Source organism: Oncorhynchus kisutch, linkage group LG6, assembly GCF_002021735.2.
Source record: "Oncorhynchus kisutch isolate 150728-3 linkage group LG6, Okis_V2, whole genome shotgun sequence".
NCBI classification, from domain to species: Eukaryota; Metazoa; Chordata; class Actinopteri; order Salmoniformes; family Salmonidae; genus Oncorhynchus; species Oncorhynchus kisutch.
Window position 1 is genome coordinate 19,296,099 of NC_034179.2, and position 19,480 is coordinate 19,315,578.

The 19,480-nt window shown below is 43.0% G+C and overlaps 1 protein-coding gene across 3 annotated transcripts in view; it reads left to right on the top strand.

Annotated features, from left to right (window-relative positions):
• Positions 1 to 19,480, top strand: part of nnt (nicotinamide nucleotide transhydrogenase) — a 71,329-nt gene that overhangs the window by 5,931 nt on the left and 45,918 nt on the right. For all 3 annotated transcript variants that reach the window (XM_020485025.2, XM_020485022.2, XM_020485024.2), the window contains 8 exons: positions 6,636 to 6,865; positions 7,016 to 7,233; positions 7,668 to 7,844; positions 8,749 to 8,936; positions 14,367 to 14,500; positions 14,762 to 14,953; positions 15,210 to 15,363; positions 17,997 to 18,158. In XM_020485025.2, the coding sequence (XP_020340614.1) occupies positions 6,636 to 6,865; positions 7,016 to 7,233; positions 7,668 to 7,844; positions 8,749 to 8,936; positions 14,367 to 14,500; positions 14,762 to 14,953; positions 15,210 to 15,363; positions 17,997 to 18,158 (1,455 nt within the window). The remainder of the gene's footprint in view (positions 1 to 6,635; positions 6,866 to 7,015; positions 7,234 to 7,667; positions 7,845 to 8,748; positions 8,937 to 14,366; positions 14,501 to 14,761; positions 14,954 to 15,209; positions 15,364 to 17,996; positions 18,159 to 19,480) is intronic.

The following is a 19,480-nucleotide window of genomic DNA, read 5'->3' on the forward strand; positions in this document are numbered from 1 at the left end:
ATGCAGCCGTCATATCTCTCAGAAAGGAGACGTGTTCTGTCTCCTAGAGATGAACGTACATTGGTGCGAAAAGTGAAAATCAATCCCAGAACAACAGCAAAGGACCTTGTGAAGATGCTGGAGGAAACCGGTACAAAAGTATCTATATCCACAGTAAAACGAGTCCTATATAGATATAACCTGAAAGGCCGCTTAGCAAGGAATAAGCCACTGCTCCAAAACTGCCATTAAAAAGCCAGACTGCACATGGAGACAAAGATCATAATTTTTTGAGAAATGTCCTCTGGTCTGATGAAACAAAAATATAACTGTTTGGCCATAATGACCGTTTGAAGGAAAAAGGGGGATGTTTGCAAGCTGATGAACCACATCCCAACCGTGAAGCATGGGGGTGGCAGCTAAAAGTTGACAGATTTTATGATTTTTCAACGCCGATACCGATTATTGGAGGACCAAAAAAAAGCCCATTTCCGATTAATCGGCAGATAAAAAAATTAAATAAAAATGTCTTTTAAATGTATTTGTAATAATGACAATTACAACAATACTGAATGAACACTTATTTTACCTTAATATAATATATCAATAAAATAAATTTAGCCTCAAATAAATAATGAAACATGTTCAATTAAGTTTAAATAATGCAAAAACAAAGTGTTGGAGAAGAAAGTAAAAGTGCAATATGTGCCATGTAAGAAAGCTAACGTTTCAGTTCCTTGCTCAGAACATGAGAACATAGGAAATCTGGTGGTTCCTTTTAACATCTTCAATATTCCCAGGGAAGAGGTTGTAGTTATTATAGGACTATTTCTCTCTATACGATTTGTATTTCATATACCTTTGACTATTGGATGTTCTTATTGGCACTTTAGTATTGCCAGTGTAACAGCATAGCTTCCGTTCCTCTCCTCGCTCCTACCTGGGCTCGAACCAGGAACACATCGACAACAGCCACCCTCGAAGCAGCGTTACCCATGCAGAGCAAGGGGAACAACTACTCCAAGTATCAGAGCGAGTGACGTTTGAAACACTATTAGCGCACACCCCGCTAACTAGCTAGCCATTTCACATCGGTTACATCAGCCTCATCTCGGGAGTTGATAGGCTTGAAGTCATAAACAGCGCAATGCTTGAAGCACAGCGACGAGCTGTTGGCAAAACACACGAAAGTGCTGTTTGAATGAATGCGTACGAGCTGGTGCCTACCATTGCTCAGTCAGACTGTATCAAATCATAGACTTAATTATAACATAATAACACACAAAAATACGAGCCATGGGTCATTAATATGGTCGAATCCGGAAACTATCATTTCGAAAACGTTTATTATTTCAGCGAAATACGGAACTGTTCAGTATTTTATCTTAGTCTAAATATTCCTGTTACATTGTACAACCTTCAATGTTATGTCATAATTACATAAAATCCTGGCAAATTAGTTTGCAATGAGCCAGGCTGCCCAAACTGTTGCATATACCCTGGCTCTGCGTGCACTGAACGCAAGAGAAGTGACACAATTTCACCTGGTTAATATTGCCTGCTAACCTGGATTTATTTTAGCTAAATATGCAGGTTTAAAAATATGGACTTCTGTGTATTGATTTTAAGAAAGGCATTGATGTTAATGGTTGGGTACACGTTGGAGCAACAACAGTCCTCTTTCGCGAATGTGCATGGCATCGATTATATGCAACGCAGGACACACTAGATAAACTATTAATATCGGCAACCATGTGTAGTTAACTAGTGATTATGATTGATTTGTTTTTTATAAGATAAGTTTAATGCTAGCTAGCAACTTACCGTGGCTTCTTACTGCATTCGTGTAACAGGCTCCTCGTGGACTGCAATGAGAGGCAGGTGGTTAGAGCGTTGGACTAGTTAACTGTAAGTTTGCAAGATTGAATCCCGGAGCTGACAAGGTAAAAATCTGTCGTTCTACCCCTGAACAGGCAGTTAAACCACTGTTCCTAGGCCGTCATTGAAAATAAGAATGTTTTCTTAACTGACTTTCCTAGTTAAATAAAGGCCAAAAATACAGATTTCCAATTGTTATGAAAACTTCAAATCGGCCCTAATTAATCGTCCATTCCAATTAACCGGTCAACCTCTAGTGGCAGCATCATGTTGTGGGGGTGCTTTGCAGCAGGAGGGACTGGTGCACTTCACAAAATAGATGGCATCATGAAGAAAATTACTTGCGTATATTGAAGCAACATCTCAAGACATCAGTCAGGAAGTTAAAGCTTGGTAGCAAATGGGTCCTCCAAATGGTCAATGACCCCAAGCATACTTCCAAAGTTGTGGATAAATGGCTTAAGGACAACAAAGGCTACTCGAAGCGTTTGACCCAAGTTAAACAATTTAAAGGCAATGCTACCAAATACTAATTGAGTGTATGTAAACTTCTGACCCACTGGGAATGCGATGAAAGAAATAAAAGCTGAAATAAATCATTCCCTACTATTATTCTGACATTTCACATTCTTAAAATAAAGTGGTGATCTTAACTGGCCTAAGATGGGGGATTTTTACTAGGATTATGTCAGGAATTGTGAAACTGTGTTTAAATGAATTTGGCTAAGGTGTATGTAAACTTCCGACTTCAACTGTTCAATGGGTCTTTCTCCATTCTGATTGGTTTATACTGTTCAATTCAACTTCAGCCTAAAATAATTTCCTGCATTTCAGCAATTTCTGCATTTCCTGCACTCATTTGAGATAATTTCGAAAATGTCATGTAGGGCTACTTGGGTGAACTGTCTGAATCATGGAAATATGTTTATTGTAATTCTATTGTTAGACTATAAATAATAGTGGGCACTTTGAATACTGTGTTATTTGACATGACAACTAGTGAAAATACCAGGGAGGAGTTATTGTGACAGGGTTGGAACCAAAGTGATGGTCAGTGTTTCCTATAATAATCTTTGGCTACATTAAATGTTTCTTCATGTAGCCAACATATTCATGCTTAGCCTATTCCTCTTTGATTTAGAAGATACTGTTGCTCAAACAACATGCTGATTTAGGCCTACACCAACACTGGTATTAGCTAGCTACGTTTGCCCTGACTCAGTACATTTATTAGCTCGCTAGCTAACTAGCGATTCGCCTTAGCTAATCTACCTTATTTACTTAAGTATTCAGACCCTTTGCTATGATATTTGATATTGAGTTAAGGTGCATCCTGTTAACATTGAAATTTGGAAGGGCAAACACCTGTTGAAATAAGGTCCCACAGTCTACGGTGCATGTCAGAGCAATAAACCAGCCATGAGGTTGAAGGAATTGTCCGTAGAGCTACGAGACAGGATTGTGTCGGCACAGATCTGGGGAAGGGTACCAACAAATGTCTGCAGCATTGAAGGTCCCAAAGAACACAGTGGCCTCCATTCTTAAACGGAAGAACCACCAAGATTCTTCCTAGAGCGGGCTGCTCTGCTAAACTGAGCAATCAGGGGAGAAGGGCCTCACTCTGACAGAGCTCCATAGTTACTTTGTTGAAATGGGTGAACCAGAAGGACAACTATCTCTGCAGCACCACACCAATCAGGCCTTTATGGTAGAGTTGCCAGACGGAAGCCACTCCTCAGTAAAAGGCACATGACAGCCCACTTGGAGTTTGCATAAAGGCACCTAAAGGACTCAGACCATGAGATACAAGATTCTCTGGTCTGATGATATCAAAATTCAACTCTTTGACCTGAATGCCAAGCATCATGTCTGGAGGAGACCTGGCACCATCCCTACGGTGAAGCGTGGCGGCAGCATCATGCTGTGGGGATGTTTTTCAGGGACTGGGAGGCTAATCCTGATAGATGATTGGAGAGGTCCTTGATGAAAACCTGCTTCAGAGCACTCAGGACGTCAGACTGGGGCAAAGGTTCACCTCCCAACAGTACAACGACCCTAAGCACACAGCCAAGACAACGCAGGAGTGGCTTCAGGACAAGTCTCAATGTTCTTGAGTTTCCCAGCCAGAGCCCGGACTTTAACCCGATCGAACATCTCTAGAGAGACCTGAAAATAGCTGCGCAGAGACGCTCCCCATCCAACCTAACAGAGCTTGAAACGATCTGTAGAGAAGAATGGGAGAAACTCCCCAAATACAGGTGTGCCAAGATTGTAGCATCATACCCAAGAAGACTTGAGGCTCTAACCGCTGCCAAAGGTGCTTCAACAAAGTACTGAGTAAAGGGTCTGAATACTTATGTAAATGTGATATTTCAGTTTTGATTTTAAAATAAATAAATTTGCTAACATTTCTAAAATCCTGTTTTTGCTTTGTCATTATGGGGTATTGATGAGGGGGGGAACAATTTAATCCATTTTTAGGATAAGGTTGTAACGTAACAAAATGTGGAAAAAGTAAAGGGGTCTGAATACTTTCCGAAAGCACTGTAGCTACTAGAACTAACGTGTTAGTAACTCGCTACAATCACATGGTACAGTGTAGTCAGAAAGCAGTTTAGCAGTTATACCGGCAGGCCCCGGTGGCAATAAATTAATAAAACCAAAAGCTTACCTTGCCTTGAAATAGTTCCAGTGTTGGAAAGCCATAGCCACCTAGCTAACATAGCATCCCTCTTTGTTTGAGCCGGGTGTTTGAGTAGGCTAAACTAGCTAGTTGCATTCAGCTAGCAGAGTGAATACAACCAAATATAGCTAGCCAGCTCTTGCCCTCTCGCTTTCAGTACAGGATACATTTTCTGATCCTTTGATTGGATTGACATGTAAATTCATGCTGCAAGAGCTCTGATAGGTTGGAGGACATCCTCTGAAAGTTGTCATAATTACTGTGTAAGTCTGTGGAATGTACCCAGAGGAGGACAGATGTTAGCTGTCCTCCGGTTACACCATGGTGCTACCCAACAGAGTGCTGTTGAGGCTACTGTAGACCTTCATTGCAAAACGGTGTGTTTTAATCAATTATTTGGTGACGTGAATGTATATAGTTTTATCTAAAAATGAGAACTTTTTAAAATGTTTCAATTTTTATCAAATTAACCTAGGATGGTCCTCTTCCTCTTTGGAGGAGCCTCCATTGCATGCCTTAGTGATCCTGTATGTGTAATTATGCGCTGATGAGTTCGTTTGGTGTGGTTGTAGCTGGACTCTGCAAGTCTTTTTGAGACAGGCCTGTCATGATTGACGTTCTTGGCACTCTGACTGCTGGCAGATGCTTTTCCTGGCAGAGTATCAACTGAAGGGGCCAGGGCGTAGCAGCTATCTGAAGACACGCCTGCTAAACACATCTTTACATTGTTGTATCCATAACTGTCGCTTTCACCTATTGGTGAACCACATCAGCCTTATATCTCTGCCTCATTAACCAGTAGCAGCACTGCTTATCTGATACTTCAATGTCTGATTGATATATATACTGGAATGCACATTACTGCCAGCAAATTGTCATTTGCTTTCAGAAGAACAATTAGAGCTAAAACTGCTGTTCTTGGGGTCAGTCTTGTGGTTCACTCTGCTCTGAGTCAGTATAGGGTGGTGACAGCCAGACATTCCAATGCTGTTTATCTATAGACCAAGAGTGGAAATTTCCGAAGTGGGCATGTGATCTTTCTTACAATGAAGGCAGTAGACACCGTCACAGTAAACTCACTCTTGGTAGAATTGACAAATTGTAGCCTATAAAAAGGTGAAAATGTGATTTTGACCAATGCCCAATGAAGAGTATTATATGTCTTTTTTTTGTCGTAAGCAATGGGTCTTTCTTCTTGAGTCATCTATTTATGTTTTCCACTGATAGCAGAATGCATCTACCAGTATCCAAACATGGCCACACAGTTCAGATGGTAGAGGAGGAAGCTTATGTCTTATAAGGAGGATTTGTCACAGAAAGTTGAGTGGTTTATTGTACACAGAAGTCTCAAAGTTCTCCAAAGTAGTGTAAAATGTCCCTCTGATTAGCAGCGATTGTTGTAAACTACTGTGCATCATATATCCTACCCCTCCCAATTCCACCTCATTCATGAGTGCAGAGTAACTGATAGGGCAGAGAATTGCCAGGGACCTCACTATTCAATATTATCTCAATGCTTAGGTGCCGATACGATATGTATCACGAATCTATATGTATTGATATTCGATATACCAAACATTTCTCACTGTATGTCTGCTGCAGAGGGACAAGATGGAGCCATGAGAACGAGTTTTTTTATCAATCGTGGAAATAAAAGTGCTCAAAACATATTGGCTCCCTAATTAAAAAGAAAAATGGACAACAAGCTGAGTTTTGGTGCAACCTTGTGAAGAAAACTATACGATTCGATATGTCATTAAATAATATCCCAATATGTAACTATGTATTCCCCCCCATCACTAGTAGTAGATGTTTCGTTTTAAATTGGTCAACTGTTTTATGAATGTTGAATGCTGTACATAATACGTTTTGAAACCCAAGGCTCCAACTTGATATCATCTTCAGCAAATTGGTAAATGTATTACAATACATGTCAACATATGAAAATGGCAACACAGCTTCTTAATATGGTATTTCTAGTTTTCTGAATGTGGATGTTTTTAAGATTTACCTAGTTTTCTTCAACATATCTTTGCAGATTACTCTTTGCTGAATGAATAAAACTTACCTTAGAATTGTGTTACTGTTCTTCCAGGTATTCCCTATAAGCAGCTGACAGTGGGTGTACCGAAGGAGATCTTCCAGAATGAGCGTCGTGTGGCTCTGTCCCCGGCCGGAGTGCAGGCCCTTATCAAACAGGGCTTCAACGTGGTGGTGGAGTCTGGGGCAGGAGAGCCCTCCAAGTTCCCTGATCAACACTACATCCAGGCTGGAGCCACCATCAAAGATGTCAAAGATGTCCTGGCCTCTGATGTGCTGGTCAAGGTAAGGGAAGAGGCTGTGTAAGTGATGAAAATAGGGTGGATAGTCATTCAACCCTAATTTGCTGCCATGGTAACTATTGTATCGCGCAAGGGATTTTACATCAAACGTCTCTATTGCTTGTCTCTGTCTGTGTTTGTCTGTCTCTCTCAGGTGCGTGCTCCCGTCTTCAACCCTGAGCTGGGAGCCCATGAGGTGGAGCTGATGAAGGAGGCAGCCACTCTGTTCAGCTTCATCTACCCGGCCCAGAACCCTGAGCTGATGGACATGCTGTCCCAGAGGAAGTCCACTGTGCTGGCCATGGACCAGGTGCCCCGCGTCACCATCGCACAGGGCTACGACGCTCTCAGCTCCATGGCTAACATTGCAGGGTGAAGACGGCATGGGTGGTGTGAGGGAGGGGAGGGTGGACTCCCAAAGCTGTGCCACTGTCCTTTTTCTTGCCAATGTGCTTTATTTGTGTAGCTTACAATTACAAATGGCTAAATGGTGAGACGATGCTGGAAGACTAATTTATGTCCAAGACAAGTATTTTGAAATGCAACTAGAATGAACGAGCCTGTGTCTGAGGCAGTTTGTTTTAATGAGGGAGGTTGTCATGTCAATAAATGGAAAACATTTGTGTTGAATGCACTTCTCTTGGTCAGCTCACTACTGTGTCTGTCCAGCTGCATCATCTTGTGTGTGTGTCTCGCTGTGTGTGGTCCACTTGGCAGAGTAAATTGCTTGTGATGTATTTTGAGGCTGGGTAGACGTGCTCTGACAGTATTTGTAATTGGCCATTTTTCTGTCCCTGTGCTTCCAGATACAAAGCTGTGGTGCTGGCAGCCAACAGCTTCGGGCGCTTCTTCACTGGACAGATCACTGCTGCTGGGAAGGTCCCACCTGCTAAGGTGCTGATCATTGGAGGAGGAGTAGCAGGCCTGGCTGCTGCTGGTACTGCCAGATCCATGGGTGCTATCGTCAGGGGCTTTGACACTCGGTGAGTGGGACCACCCAACCCTGGATATTCAGTTATTACTTTACCAATGAAATCACTGGGACTCATTGGTTGGTTCATTATCACATTATAGAGCTGCCCCCATATTTGTTTTGAGATTTAAAAAAAAATCTAATCCAATTTTATTTGTCACATGCTTCGTAAACAACAGGTGTGGACTAACAGTGAAATGCTTACTGACGGGTCCATCCCAATAAAGCACAGAGAAAAAGAAAGAAATCATAGGAAAACAATAACAGGAAAAATAAATCCACAATGAGTCACGATAACTTGGTTATATACACGTGGTACCAGGACCGAGTGCAGGGGTACATGTAGGGATAAAGTGACTAGGCAACAGGATCGATGATAAACAGTAACAGTCCGGGTAGCTATTTGGTTAACTATTTATGGTTTGGGGGTACAAGCTGTTTAAAAAAAAAAAAAAAAAAAACGGATAAAATGTTACAAATGATTTGTGACCAGATTCCTTCACCTTTGCTTTTATTTCAACTAACTCACCCCAGATTGGCTGCTGTCTAAGTCTCTTTAGTGGATTTGAAAGTGTGATGTTGCTAATTCTCCAGTTGGTGGTAGTAGCTGCATTACATATGACAACTTGCAGCTCATTGTCTCTAGAAAACTGCAGATTGCTTCCACTTACTTTAAAGGGTGGAATAATGGGATAAAACGCTGTTCTTTACTGTTTTTACTCTCCAGATTCAAGATTTGAATCTCCCCACCCTGACCATTGTGTAACATTGTTTACTACTTGGAGATTTTACAACAATCATAGACATAACCTAAGCTCCTGCAGTGATGCTTTTGAATGTATCCGGGGCTTTCATTAAGCACCCCGTCCCTCTTGCCAGTGCCTTCCATGACATTCCCTGTGTTCCCTCCCCAGAGCGGCAGCTTTAGAGCAGTTCAAGTCTCTGGGAGCTGAGACTCTGGAGGTGGACATTAAGGAGGCCGGCGACGGTCAGGGCGGCTACGCCAAGGAGATGTCCAAGGAGTTTATCGAGGCTGAGATGAAGCTGTTTGCTAAGCAGTGTCTGGAAGTAGACATCCTCATCAGCACGGCACTCATCCCCGGTTTGTACAGTGATCTAAGCAACCACACCTCACTACCCCCATCTATCCCCTCCCACAGGGAGATGCCCCTCACTACCCCCATCTATCCCCTCCCACAGGGAGATGCCCCTCACTACCCCCATCTATCCCCTCCCACAGGGAGATGCCCCTCACTACCCCCATCTATCCCCTCCCACAGGGAGATGCCCCTCACTACCCCCATCTATCCCCTCCCACAGGGAGATGCCCCTCACTACCCCCATCTATCCCCTCCCACAGGGAGATGCCCCTCACTACCCCCATCTATCCCCTCCCACAGGGAGATGCCCCTCACTACCCCCATCTATCCCCTCCCACAGGGAGATGCCCCTCACTACCCCCATCTATCCCCTCCCACAGGGAGATGCCCCTCACTACCCCCATCTATCCCCTCCCACAGGGAGATGCCCCTCACTACCCCCATCTATCCCCTCCCACAGGGAGATACCCCTCACTACCCCCATCTATCCCCTCCCACAGGGAGATGCCCCTCACTACCCCCATCTATCCCCTCCCACAGGGAGATGCCCCTCACTACCCCCATTTTTATGTATTATTTTATTTTACCTTTATTTAACCAGGTAAGCTAGTTGAGAACAAGTTCTCATTTACAACTGCGACCTGGCCAAGATAAAGCAAAGCAGTGCGACACAAACAACAACAGTGTAGTTACACATGGAATAAACAAGCGTACAGTCAATAACACAATAGAATAAGGAAAGTCTATATACAGTGTGTGCAAATGGCGTGAGGATGTAAGGCAATAAATAGGCCATAGTAGCAAAGTAACTACAGTTTAGCAAATTAACACTGGAGTGATAGATGTGCAGATGATGATGATCAAGTAGAAATACTGGTGTGCAAAAGAGCAGAAATGTAAATACAAACAATATGGGCATGAGGTAGGTCGATGGGCTATTTACAGATGGGCTATGTACAGCTGCAGTGATCTGTTAGCTGCTCAGATAGCTGATGTTTAAAGTTAGTGAGGGAAATATAAGTCTCCAGCTTCAGCGATTTTTGCAATTCGTTCCAGTCGTTGGGAGCAGAGAACTGGAAGGAAAGGCGACCAAAGGAGGTGTTGGCTTTGGGGATGTCCAGTGAGATATACCTGCTGGAACGCGTGCTACGGGTGGGTGTTGTTATTGTGAGTTGAGATAGTGAGCTTTACCTAGCAAAGACTTATAGATTACCTGGAGCCAGTGGGTCTGGCAACGAATATGTAGCGAGGGCCTGCCAACTAGAGCATACAGGTCGCAGTGGTGGGTGGTATATGGGGCTTTGGTGACAAAACGGATGGCACTGTGATAGACTGCATTCAATGTGCAGAGTAGAGTTTTAGAGGCAAATTTGTAAATGACATCGCCGAAATCGAGGATCTGTAGGATAGTCAGTTTTACGAGGGTATGTTTGGCGGCGTGAGTGAATGAGGCTTTGTTGCGAAATAGTAATCCAACTCTAGATTTAATTTTGGATTGGAGATGCTTTCTGTGAGCCTGGAAGGAGAGTTTACAGCCTAGCCAGACACCTAGGTGTTTGTTTTTGTCCACATATTCTAAGTCAGAACCGTCCAGAGTAGTGATGCTGGTCGGGCGGGCGGGTGCGGGCAGCGAACGGTTGAAAAGCATGCATTTAGTTTTACTAGCATTTAAGAGCAGTTGGAAGCCACGGAAGGAGTGTTGTATGGCATTGAATCTCGTTTGGAGGTTTAACACCGTCTCCAAAGAAGGGCCAGATGTATACAGAATGGTGTCATCTGTGTAGAGGTGGATCAGGGAATCACAATCAGCAAGAGCGACATCGTTGATATATACAGAGAAAAGAGTCGGCCTGAGAATTTAACCCTGTGATACCCCCATAGAGGCTGCCAGAGGTCCGGACAACAGGCCCGCTGCCGATTTGACTCACTGAACTCTGTCTGAGAAGTAGTTGGTGAACCAGTCGAGGCAGTCATTTGAGAAACCAAGGCTGTTGAGTCTGCCGATAAGAATACGGTGATTGACAGTCGAAAGCCTTGGCCAGGTTGATGAAGACGGCTACATAGTACAATCTTTTATCGATGGCGGTTATGATATCGTTTAGTACCTTGAGCGTGGCTGAGGTGCACCATTGACCAGCTCGGAAACCTGATTGCACAGCGGAGAAGGTACGGTGGGATTCAAAATTGTCAGTGATCTGTTTATTAACTTGGCTTTCGAAGACTTTAGAAAGGCAGGATAGATATAGGTCTATAACAGTTTGGGTCTAGAATGTCACCCCCTTTGAAGAGGGGGATGACCGCGTCAGCTTTCCAATCTTTAGGGCTCTCGGACGATACGAAGGAGAGGTTGAACAGACTGGTAATAGGGGTTTTAACAATGGTGGCGGATAATTTTAGAAAGCCAGGTTGTCTAGCCCAGCTTATTTGTACGGGTCTAGGTTTTGCAGCTCTTTCAGAACATCTGGATTAGGGTGAAGGAGAAGCTGGGGAGGCTTGGGCAAGTAGCTGTGGGGGGTGCGGAGCTTTTGGCTGGATTTATTATTTTTTTGAACCTTTATTTAACCAGGCAAGTCAGTTAAGAACAAATTCTTATTTTCAATGACTGCCTAGGAACAGTGGGTTAACTGCCTGATCAGGGGCAGAACGACAGATTTGAACTTGCAACCTTCCGGTTACTAGTCCAACACTCTAACCACTAGGCTACCCTGCCGCCCCAGTTGGGGTAGCCAGGAGGAAAGCATGGCCAGCCGTAGAGAAATGCTTATTGTGGATTTATCGGTGGTGACAGTGTTACCTAGCCTCAGTGCAGTGGGAGCTGCTAGGAGGTGCTCTTGTTTTCCATGGACTTTAGAGTCCCAAAACTTTTTGGAGTTTGAGCTACAGGATGCAAATTTCTGTTTGAAAAAGTTAGCCTTTGCTTTCCTGACTGACTGCGTGTATTGGTTCCTGACTTCCCTGAACAGTTGCATATCGCGGGGACTATTCGATGCTATTGCAGTCCGCCACAGGATGTTTTTGTGCTAGTCGAGGGCAGTCAGGTCTGAAGTGAACCAAGGGCTACATCTGTTCTCCCGCAGGGAGACGCCCCTCACTACCCCTATCTCTTTGTCCTCTTAATCTACTGGCTTTACTTTCCCTTTATATCTTAAGCTGCACTGCAGTCCTCCTGGTCTGATCTGTTTGTGTTCTGGCCTTCTCACACCATTGTCATCAAACAGTTTGGCTTCAGAGCAGGAGATCTGGCAACCAGGCTATTGTCACCCCTGATTTCACCCATTTGTTTTGTTCTAGCTCAATCATGTATGAAATGCATGTATTGCTATGGTCAGCTCTCATCTGTCCAATCCTCTCAGACACTAAGCTGCTTTAAGGCTCCATCAGCTCAGTTACCTAGTGTAGTTAAGGTAGTGTTTAGGTCCTATTCATCTGGTTAACTCTGCCCCTCAAGGCTGAGTTGATATTATTCCGTTCCTGTAGCAGCCTATAACAGACCACAGAGACACCATAGAGATATTGCTATGATCAAATCAAGCTTTGTAAACAGCTCATTTCAGACATGGAATGCAACTCAATGTGATAAAAAAAACATGATACAAAAGAATAGCAATAAAAACTGAACGACTAAAAAGCACACAAGAAAAAGCAAAACTCTACATTCTCATCCCTTGTTTACATTGGTTGACGGCTGTGATAAGATATGCAGCCGTACAGTGACTTGCAAAAGTATTCAACCCCCTTGGCGTTTTTCCTATTTTTGTTGCATTACAACCTGTAATTTAAATGGATTATTATTTGGATTTCATGTGATGGACATATACAAAATAGTCCTAATTGTTGAAGTGAAACTAAAAAAAATGACTTTTCAAAAAAAATCTAAAAAAGTGGTGTGTGTATATCTATTCAACCCTTTGCTATGAAGCTCTAAATAAGATCTGGTGCAACCAATTACCTTCAGAAGTCACATTAGTTAGATTGCTCACAGGTGGACTTTATTTGTCACATGATCTCAGTATATATACACCTGTTACAAAAGGCCCCAGAGTCTGCAACACCACTAAGCAAGGGGCGCCACCAAGCAAGTGGCACCATGAAGACCAAGGAGCTCTCCAAACAGGTCAGAGACAAAGTTGTGGAGAAGTATAGATCAGGGTTGGGTTATAAAAAATATCTGAAACTTTTAACATCCCACTGAGCACCACTTAAATCCATTATTTAAAAAATGGAAAGAATATGGCATCACAACAAACCTGCCAAGAGATGGCCGCCCACCAAAACTCACAGACCAGGCAAGGAGGACATTAATCAGAGGCAACAAAGAGACCAACGATAACCATGAAGGAGCTGCAAAGCTCCACAGTGGAGATTGGAGTATCTGTCCATAGGACCACTTTAAGCCGTACACTCCACAGCTGGGCTTTGGCCACAGAGCTGTGGCCAGAAAAAAAGTATTCTAGAGATTTGAGACTGGGACGGAGGTTCACCTTCCAGCAGGACAATGACCCTAAGCATACTGCTAAATCATCACTCGAGTGGTTTAAGGGGAAACATTTAAATGACACGGAATGGTCTAGTCAGAGCCCGGACCTCAATCCAATTGAGAATCTGTGGTATGACTTAAATATTGATGTATACCAGCGGAAGCCATCCAACTTGAAGGAGCTGGAGCAGTTTTGCCTTGAAGAATGGGCAAAAATCCCAGTGGCTAGATGTGCCAAGCTTATAGAGACATACCCCAAGAGACTTGCAGCTGTAGTTGCAAAATGTGGCTCTACAAAGTGTTGGCTTTGGGGGAAGTGAATAGTTATGCATGCTCAAGTTTTCAGTTTATTTTCTTTGTTTCATAAGAAAAAATATTTTTGCATCTTCAAAGTGGTAGGCATATTGTGTAAATCAAATGATACAACCCCCCCCCCAAATCCATTTTAATTCCAGGTTGTAAGGCAACAAAATAGGAAAAATGCCAAGAGGGGTGAATACTATAGTTATGAATGACATTCTCCTCTCCACTGACTTCATGTGCCCTAGGGCATGTTGTCCTGTCCCCTATACTAATGCTACTGTCCTGTTGGTTGGAGAGACCGACTCCTTTTGTCTGGTTGACACCAGCCTACCCTAGCCTGATCAGTACTGATGTCTTCTGTTCTGACCAGTTCGACATGATTTTGAAAGAGTTTCTCTCTGTTCTCATGAGATCTGTTGACTTGAAAGCTAGTGTAAACATCAGAAGAGACCTGAAAACATTGCCTAGCGTAAACCGAGAACAACAAACTGCAATTTGTTTATTTTCCAGGGTTAGATTCATTATCATTTAAATCCATATTTGAAGACTTTATTGTACAGAAGGCTGAATAGAGGTCAGCTGCTGATAGAGCACCCTGTTGGTACTGCAGACAAGACCCCTTTGTCACCATGGTGATGTGTCCTGTCGCCAGGTCGCAAGGCTCCCATCCTGATCACCAAGGATATGGTGGAGAGCATGAAGGATGGCTCTGTGGTGGTGGACCTGGCTGCTGAGGCTGGAGGAAACATTGAGACCACGGTGCCTGGAGAACTGTCTGTACACAAGGTCAGATGGGCCTGTCCACAGTCGCTTATCATTATTACCTTCAATTTCATTATCACTGTTTTCCCTTGTGATGTTGTGGTGAACCGGCTCCTTATTGTTAGTCATTTTGTTAGCTTCTGTGTTTGGTTTCCCTAGCACTGAAATCATAGCACCAGGTCACCTTGTTGCAGTATTGTAATTCAGTCCCATTTTAACCGGTCAAAGTGAGAGTGCACAATTTTGGTCTTCAATAAAATAATGGCTTATGTGATTTGTTCTTAGGGTGTGACCCACATTGGCTTCACCGACCTTCCCAGCCGCCTGCCCACCCAGTCCAGCACCCTGTACTCAAACAACCTGACCAAACTCATCCGTGCCATCAGCCCATCTACTGAGAACTTCAACTATGAGGTCAAGGAGAAGTTTAACTACGGAACCATGGACCATGTCATCAGAGGATCTGTTGTCATGCAGGTGAATCATCTGGGTTAAATGGGTTTGGTTTCCTTGGTTATCTGTTTTTAGATAAGACTGGTTAATTAGATAATGGTGACGCTATACTCTCTAGTTCTACAGATGACAAATTAAAATAGTCTTTGTTGATTGGTTTGTTTGGTGATAATGAAGTGTTTTGATAGTGTTTGGTGAAAATGAAACTTTGACATCCATCCATGGTTGACTTTTGTTTGGTTGGTGTTCTCTATGATTTCCACCTTTCTATCTGGTGCAGAATGGAACCAACCTCTTCCCAGCTCCTCTGCCCGATAACATCCCAGTGGCAGCCCCTCCCAAACCCAAGAGCAAGCAGGAGCTGGCTAAGGAGAAGGCTGCTGCCGTGTCCCCCTTCAAGGCTACCCTAACCACCACTGGCATGTACACTGGAGGTGAGACACACCATTACTGACTGCCTAGACGCTTCATTCATTTATACTTACGGTGCCTTTAGAAAGTATTCACACCCCTTGAATTGTTCCACATTTTGTTGTGTTACAGCCTGCATTTAAAATGGATTACATTTAGATGTTTTGGTCACTGGCCTACACACACTACCCAATAATGTCAAAGTGGGATTATGTTTTTCAAGATGTTTACAAATGAAAGGCTGAGTCAGTAAGGATTCAATACCTTTGTTAGGGCAAGCCTAAATAAGTTCAGGAGTTAACATTTGCTTAACAAGTCACACAATAAGTTACATGGACGCAATAATAGTGTTGAACACATTTTAGAATGACTACCTATCCTCTGTACCCCACACATACAATTATCTGTAAGGTCTCTGTCGTGCAGTGAATTTCAAACACAGATTCAACCACGAACATCAGGGAGGTTTACTAATGCCTCGCAAAGGGCACCTATTGGTAGATGGATACTAATAAAAAGCAGACATTGAATATCTGTTTGAGCATCTTGAAGTTATTAATTAAATTATGGATGGTGTATCAATACACCCAGTCACTACAAAGATGCAAGCATCCTTACTAACTCGGTTACTGGAGAGGAAGGAAACAGTTTAGGGATTTAACCATTAGGCCAATGCAATGGTGACTTTAAAGCCGTTAGTTTAATGGCTGTGATAGCTTAGTATTGTGGAGTAACTACAGTTTACTAACTGACAGAGTGAAAAGAAGGAAGCCTGTACAGAATACAACTATATTCTAAAACATGCATCCTGTTTGGCACTAAAGCCACTAAAGTAATACTGCAAAAAATTTGTCAAAGCAATTTAACTTTTTATCCTGAATACAACGTTTTAGGTTTGGGGCAAATCCAATACAACACATTTACTGAGTTCCACACTCCATATTTAAGCATAGTGGTGGCTGCATCATGTTATGGATAAGGACCGCTTGTAATCATTAAGGACTGGGGAGTTTTTCAGGATAAAAATAAATGTAATGGAGCAAAGAACAGGCAAGATGCTAGAGGAAAACCTGGTTGTCTGCTTTCCACCAGACACCGGGAGATTAATTCACCTTTAAAGCAGGACAATAACCGTAGCACAAGGCCAATTCTACACTGGAATTGCTTACCAAGATGACAGTGAATGTTCCTTAGTGGCCACATTACAGATTTGACTTAAATCTGCTTGAACATCTATGGCAAAACTTGAAAATGGTTGTCTAGCATTGATCAACAACCAATTTGACAGAGCTTGAAGAATTTTGAAAATAATAATGGGAAAATATTGTACAATCCAAGGGTGCAAAGCTCTTACAGACTTACCCAGAAAGACTCACAGCTGCCAACGATGTATTGACTCAGGGATGTGAATACTTACATAAATTAAGTCAGTTGTTTACTTAATTATAATGTAAGGGGATTAAAATGGCTGACATCGCAGAAAGCAGAGGATGCAGAACAACCCTGGCTGTCAGGATAATGGCCCCTAAACTGAGCGGTGTCACGAGTCTCTCTGAGCTCCTATGGTGGTCTCGCTCTCCTCACAACGACCTGGGTTAACAGGACTATGGCGGGGGGGTTAAAAGCAGCCCATTAATGTTTTATTACCACATTCATTACTTTGTTACGTTCTCTACTAACACACGCACAAGTCTTTCTGCATATCTGACTTATGTGAGAAAGGTGAGCTGTGACCCCATTCTGAGAGCAGCAACAGTCGTGATCAGACATAAAAGCTACTCTGAACAGAAATCCCTGCAGATTATTTCTATTGGTTACAGACGAGGCAGGCAGGAACTGTCGTCTCTGTTCTGTTCTGGAATCACATCAAAGAGATCCAGAGAACACGTCCTCCTTCCCCAACAGTCAGATAAATGAGCCACAAACTGGGTTTACACGTAAATAAACACCCTGAGATTAACAAACGGGCACATTCATCTTCCTGTTCTTTCTTGAGTGAGTTTGCTCCGTATCTCCCTGCTGAAGCCAAGGAAGGTGCTGCTGGACCATCGTGATGTCCTGACCACCGGATCAGACATGCGAGAATCCAGAGAGGAGGAGATCCCCTTTGAAATTAGGATTGGTCACCTAATTAGAGCTCAACCTAACCTAACATGCCCCCTCCCTCCCTGTCTCTCAGTCCAAACCACCACCAGCAGCCCCTTAGTGCCAGGAAACTGGGACTAATAAAATGTGGGATGTCGAGCCCTCCCTCCGCCTGCTGTGTCTGTCTGAAGTAGTGCTGTAGCTGTTTCCCACAGACACTTGCTCTGGTAGTGGCGACTGGAGACAGCAGGCTGTGGTCGGCGCGTCATGTACCACCACCATACTTGGGTTGCTGTCTAATTGAGCCTAGATAAATTGCTAACGGCAACGTCTGTCTCTTGTCCTCACTTAAGAAAAAAAAAGAGTCAGCATTTCTACTCTATAATGTCTAGTGTGCCTCATAGGACATGGCCTAATTCAATTCAACACCTTATGACGATCAATGATTATAATTTTATTTGTTTTGCTTGCATTTGAGTTGTTAAAAAGCCCTTATCTATATTACATATGGACATTAGATATGTAGCATGAGCTAGTGTAAAGTTATTTATGAACCCTTTGCCCCTCTCAGGTCTTGGCACCATGTTAGGCCTGGGCCTAGCTGCGCCCAATGCAGCCTTCACTCAGATGGTGACCATCTTCGGCCTGGCTACCATTGTGGGCTACCACACGGTGTGGGGGGTGAGCCCAGCCCTTCACTCCCCACTCATGTCCGTCACCAACGCCATCTCTGGTGAGTGTTTATGAAGACTTCTATTAATGAAATGGACACAGTGCAAAGAAGACTACATTTTATATTTAAATTTTAGTCATTTAGCCAGAGCGACTTACAGTTAGGGCATTCATCTTAAGATGGCTAGGTGGGACAACAACACATCTGTCATAGAACACATTTTTCCTCCAAGTAGCTATCAGCAAAGTCAGTGCTAGTAGAAAAAAAGTATAAATAAATATGAAAGTTGGGTGTGAGTGTTAGTTCACGAAAGGCAAGACTAAACATAGGCAAGTCATTATTTTAGTATATTTAGTGATGTATTTATAGACATGAAGGGAGGTAAACCAACTGATAAAAATGCATATATGCCTACATTACATCACTTGGGATTTGGCTTCAAATGAGAATAAATCCAGTTTTTAAACTCTGATGTTTTTAATTTGATTTACTAGTACATAAAAAGCATGCTGTCCAGAGGAGATTCTCTTGCAGACGTGGAGGTTAAATCTCCCTCTACCTCCACACCTGCAGGTCCTCTCTTCTCGGTGATGAGGTAGACCTGGAGGGAACAGGAAATGATTCATGATCCTTGTAGTCTGGATGATTTAAAACGCTTCTACTCCAGAGTTGAGATCCGCTTCAAGCAACTAAAAGCATAGGTCTCAGGTTCCACTCTGAATATAGGCTAATAGATTATAGTAGATTAATCTGTAATTGAATATTTCTTTGTCTGTAAATAAAATAGAAACTGATTATTAGGCTGATAAAATGGTAACTCAATGCTTTGATAATGCTGACAAGACATTTGATCATTACTCTGTCCTAGATGAAGAAGACATTCATTTGTGCACTGATGTCTGTGGCGTTATTCAGGGACGCAAACTAGTCACCTTTCGGCGATATTCGCCGTTTTGAATCCAAAATGGGTGACCTACGTGATTCCTGTAGATCGGATGAGAACATTTTTTGTGAGCAAATGAGTGATGTGCGTTTGGCGCAATACTAACTGCTGTATCCAAGGCTCAGCCAATTGTTTACATAACAGAATGCAGCGCAGCACACGATTGAAGAAGAGACAACCAACTTACTAGTTACAGCATCAGCGCACACTCTGGAAAGGCAGCTTGCCAGTTAACGAAGAGCTAGCGTTAGGTGAGAAGCCTGACCACGGAGACGGGGGTGAGAAGGTGATGAAGAATACTTCATGAGCTGTAACGGAAAAACTCCTGGCATTTGTAAAGTTTGAGGTGATGGAGAAAGTGTGGTGGAACAAATATTAGCATTGTTAAACTTCTTAAGGATAGTCTCCTTTTTAATTTTTTAACACTTTTAAATTTCGC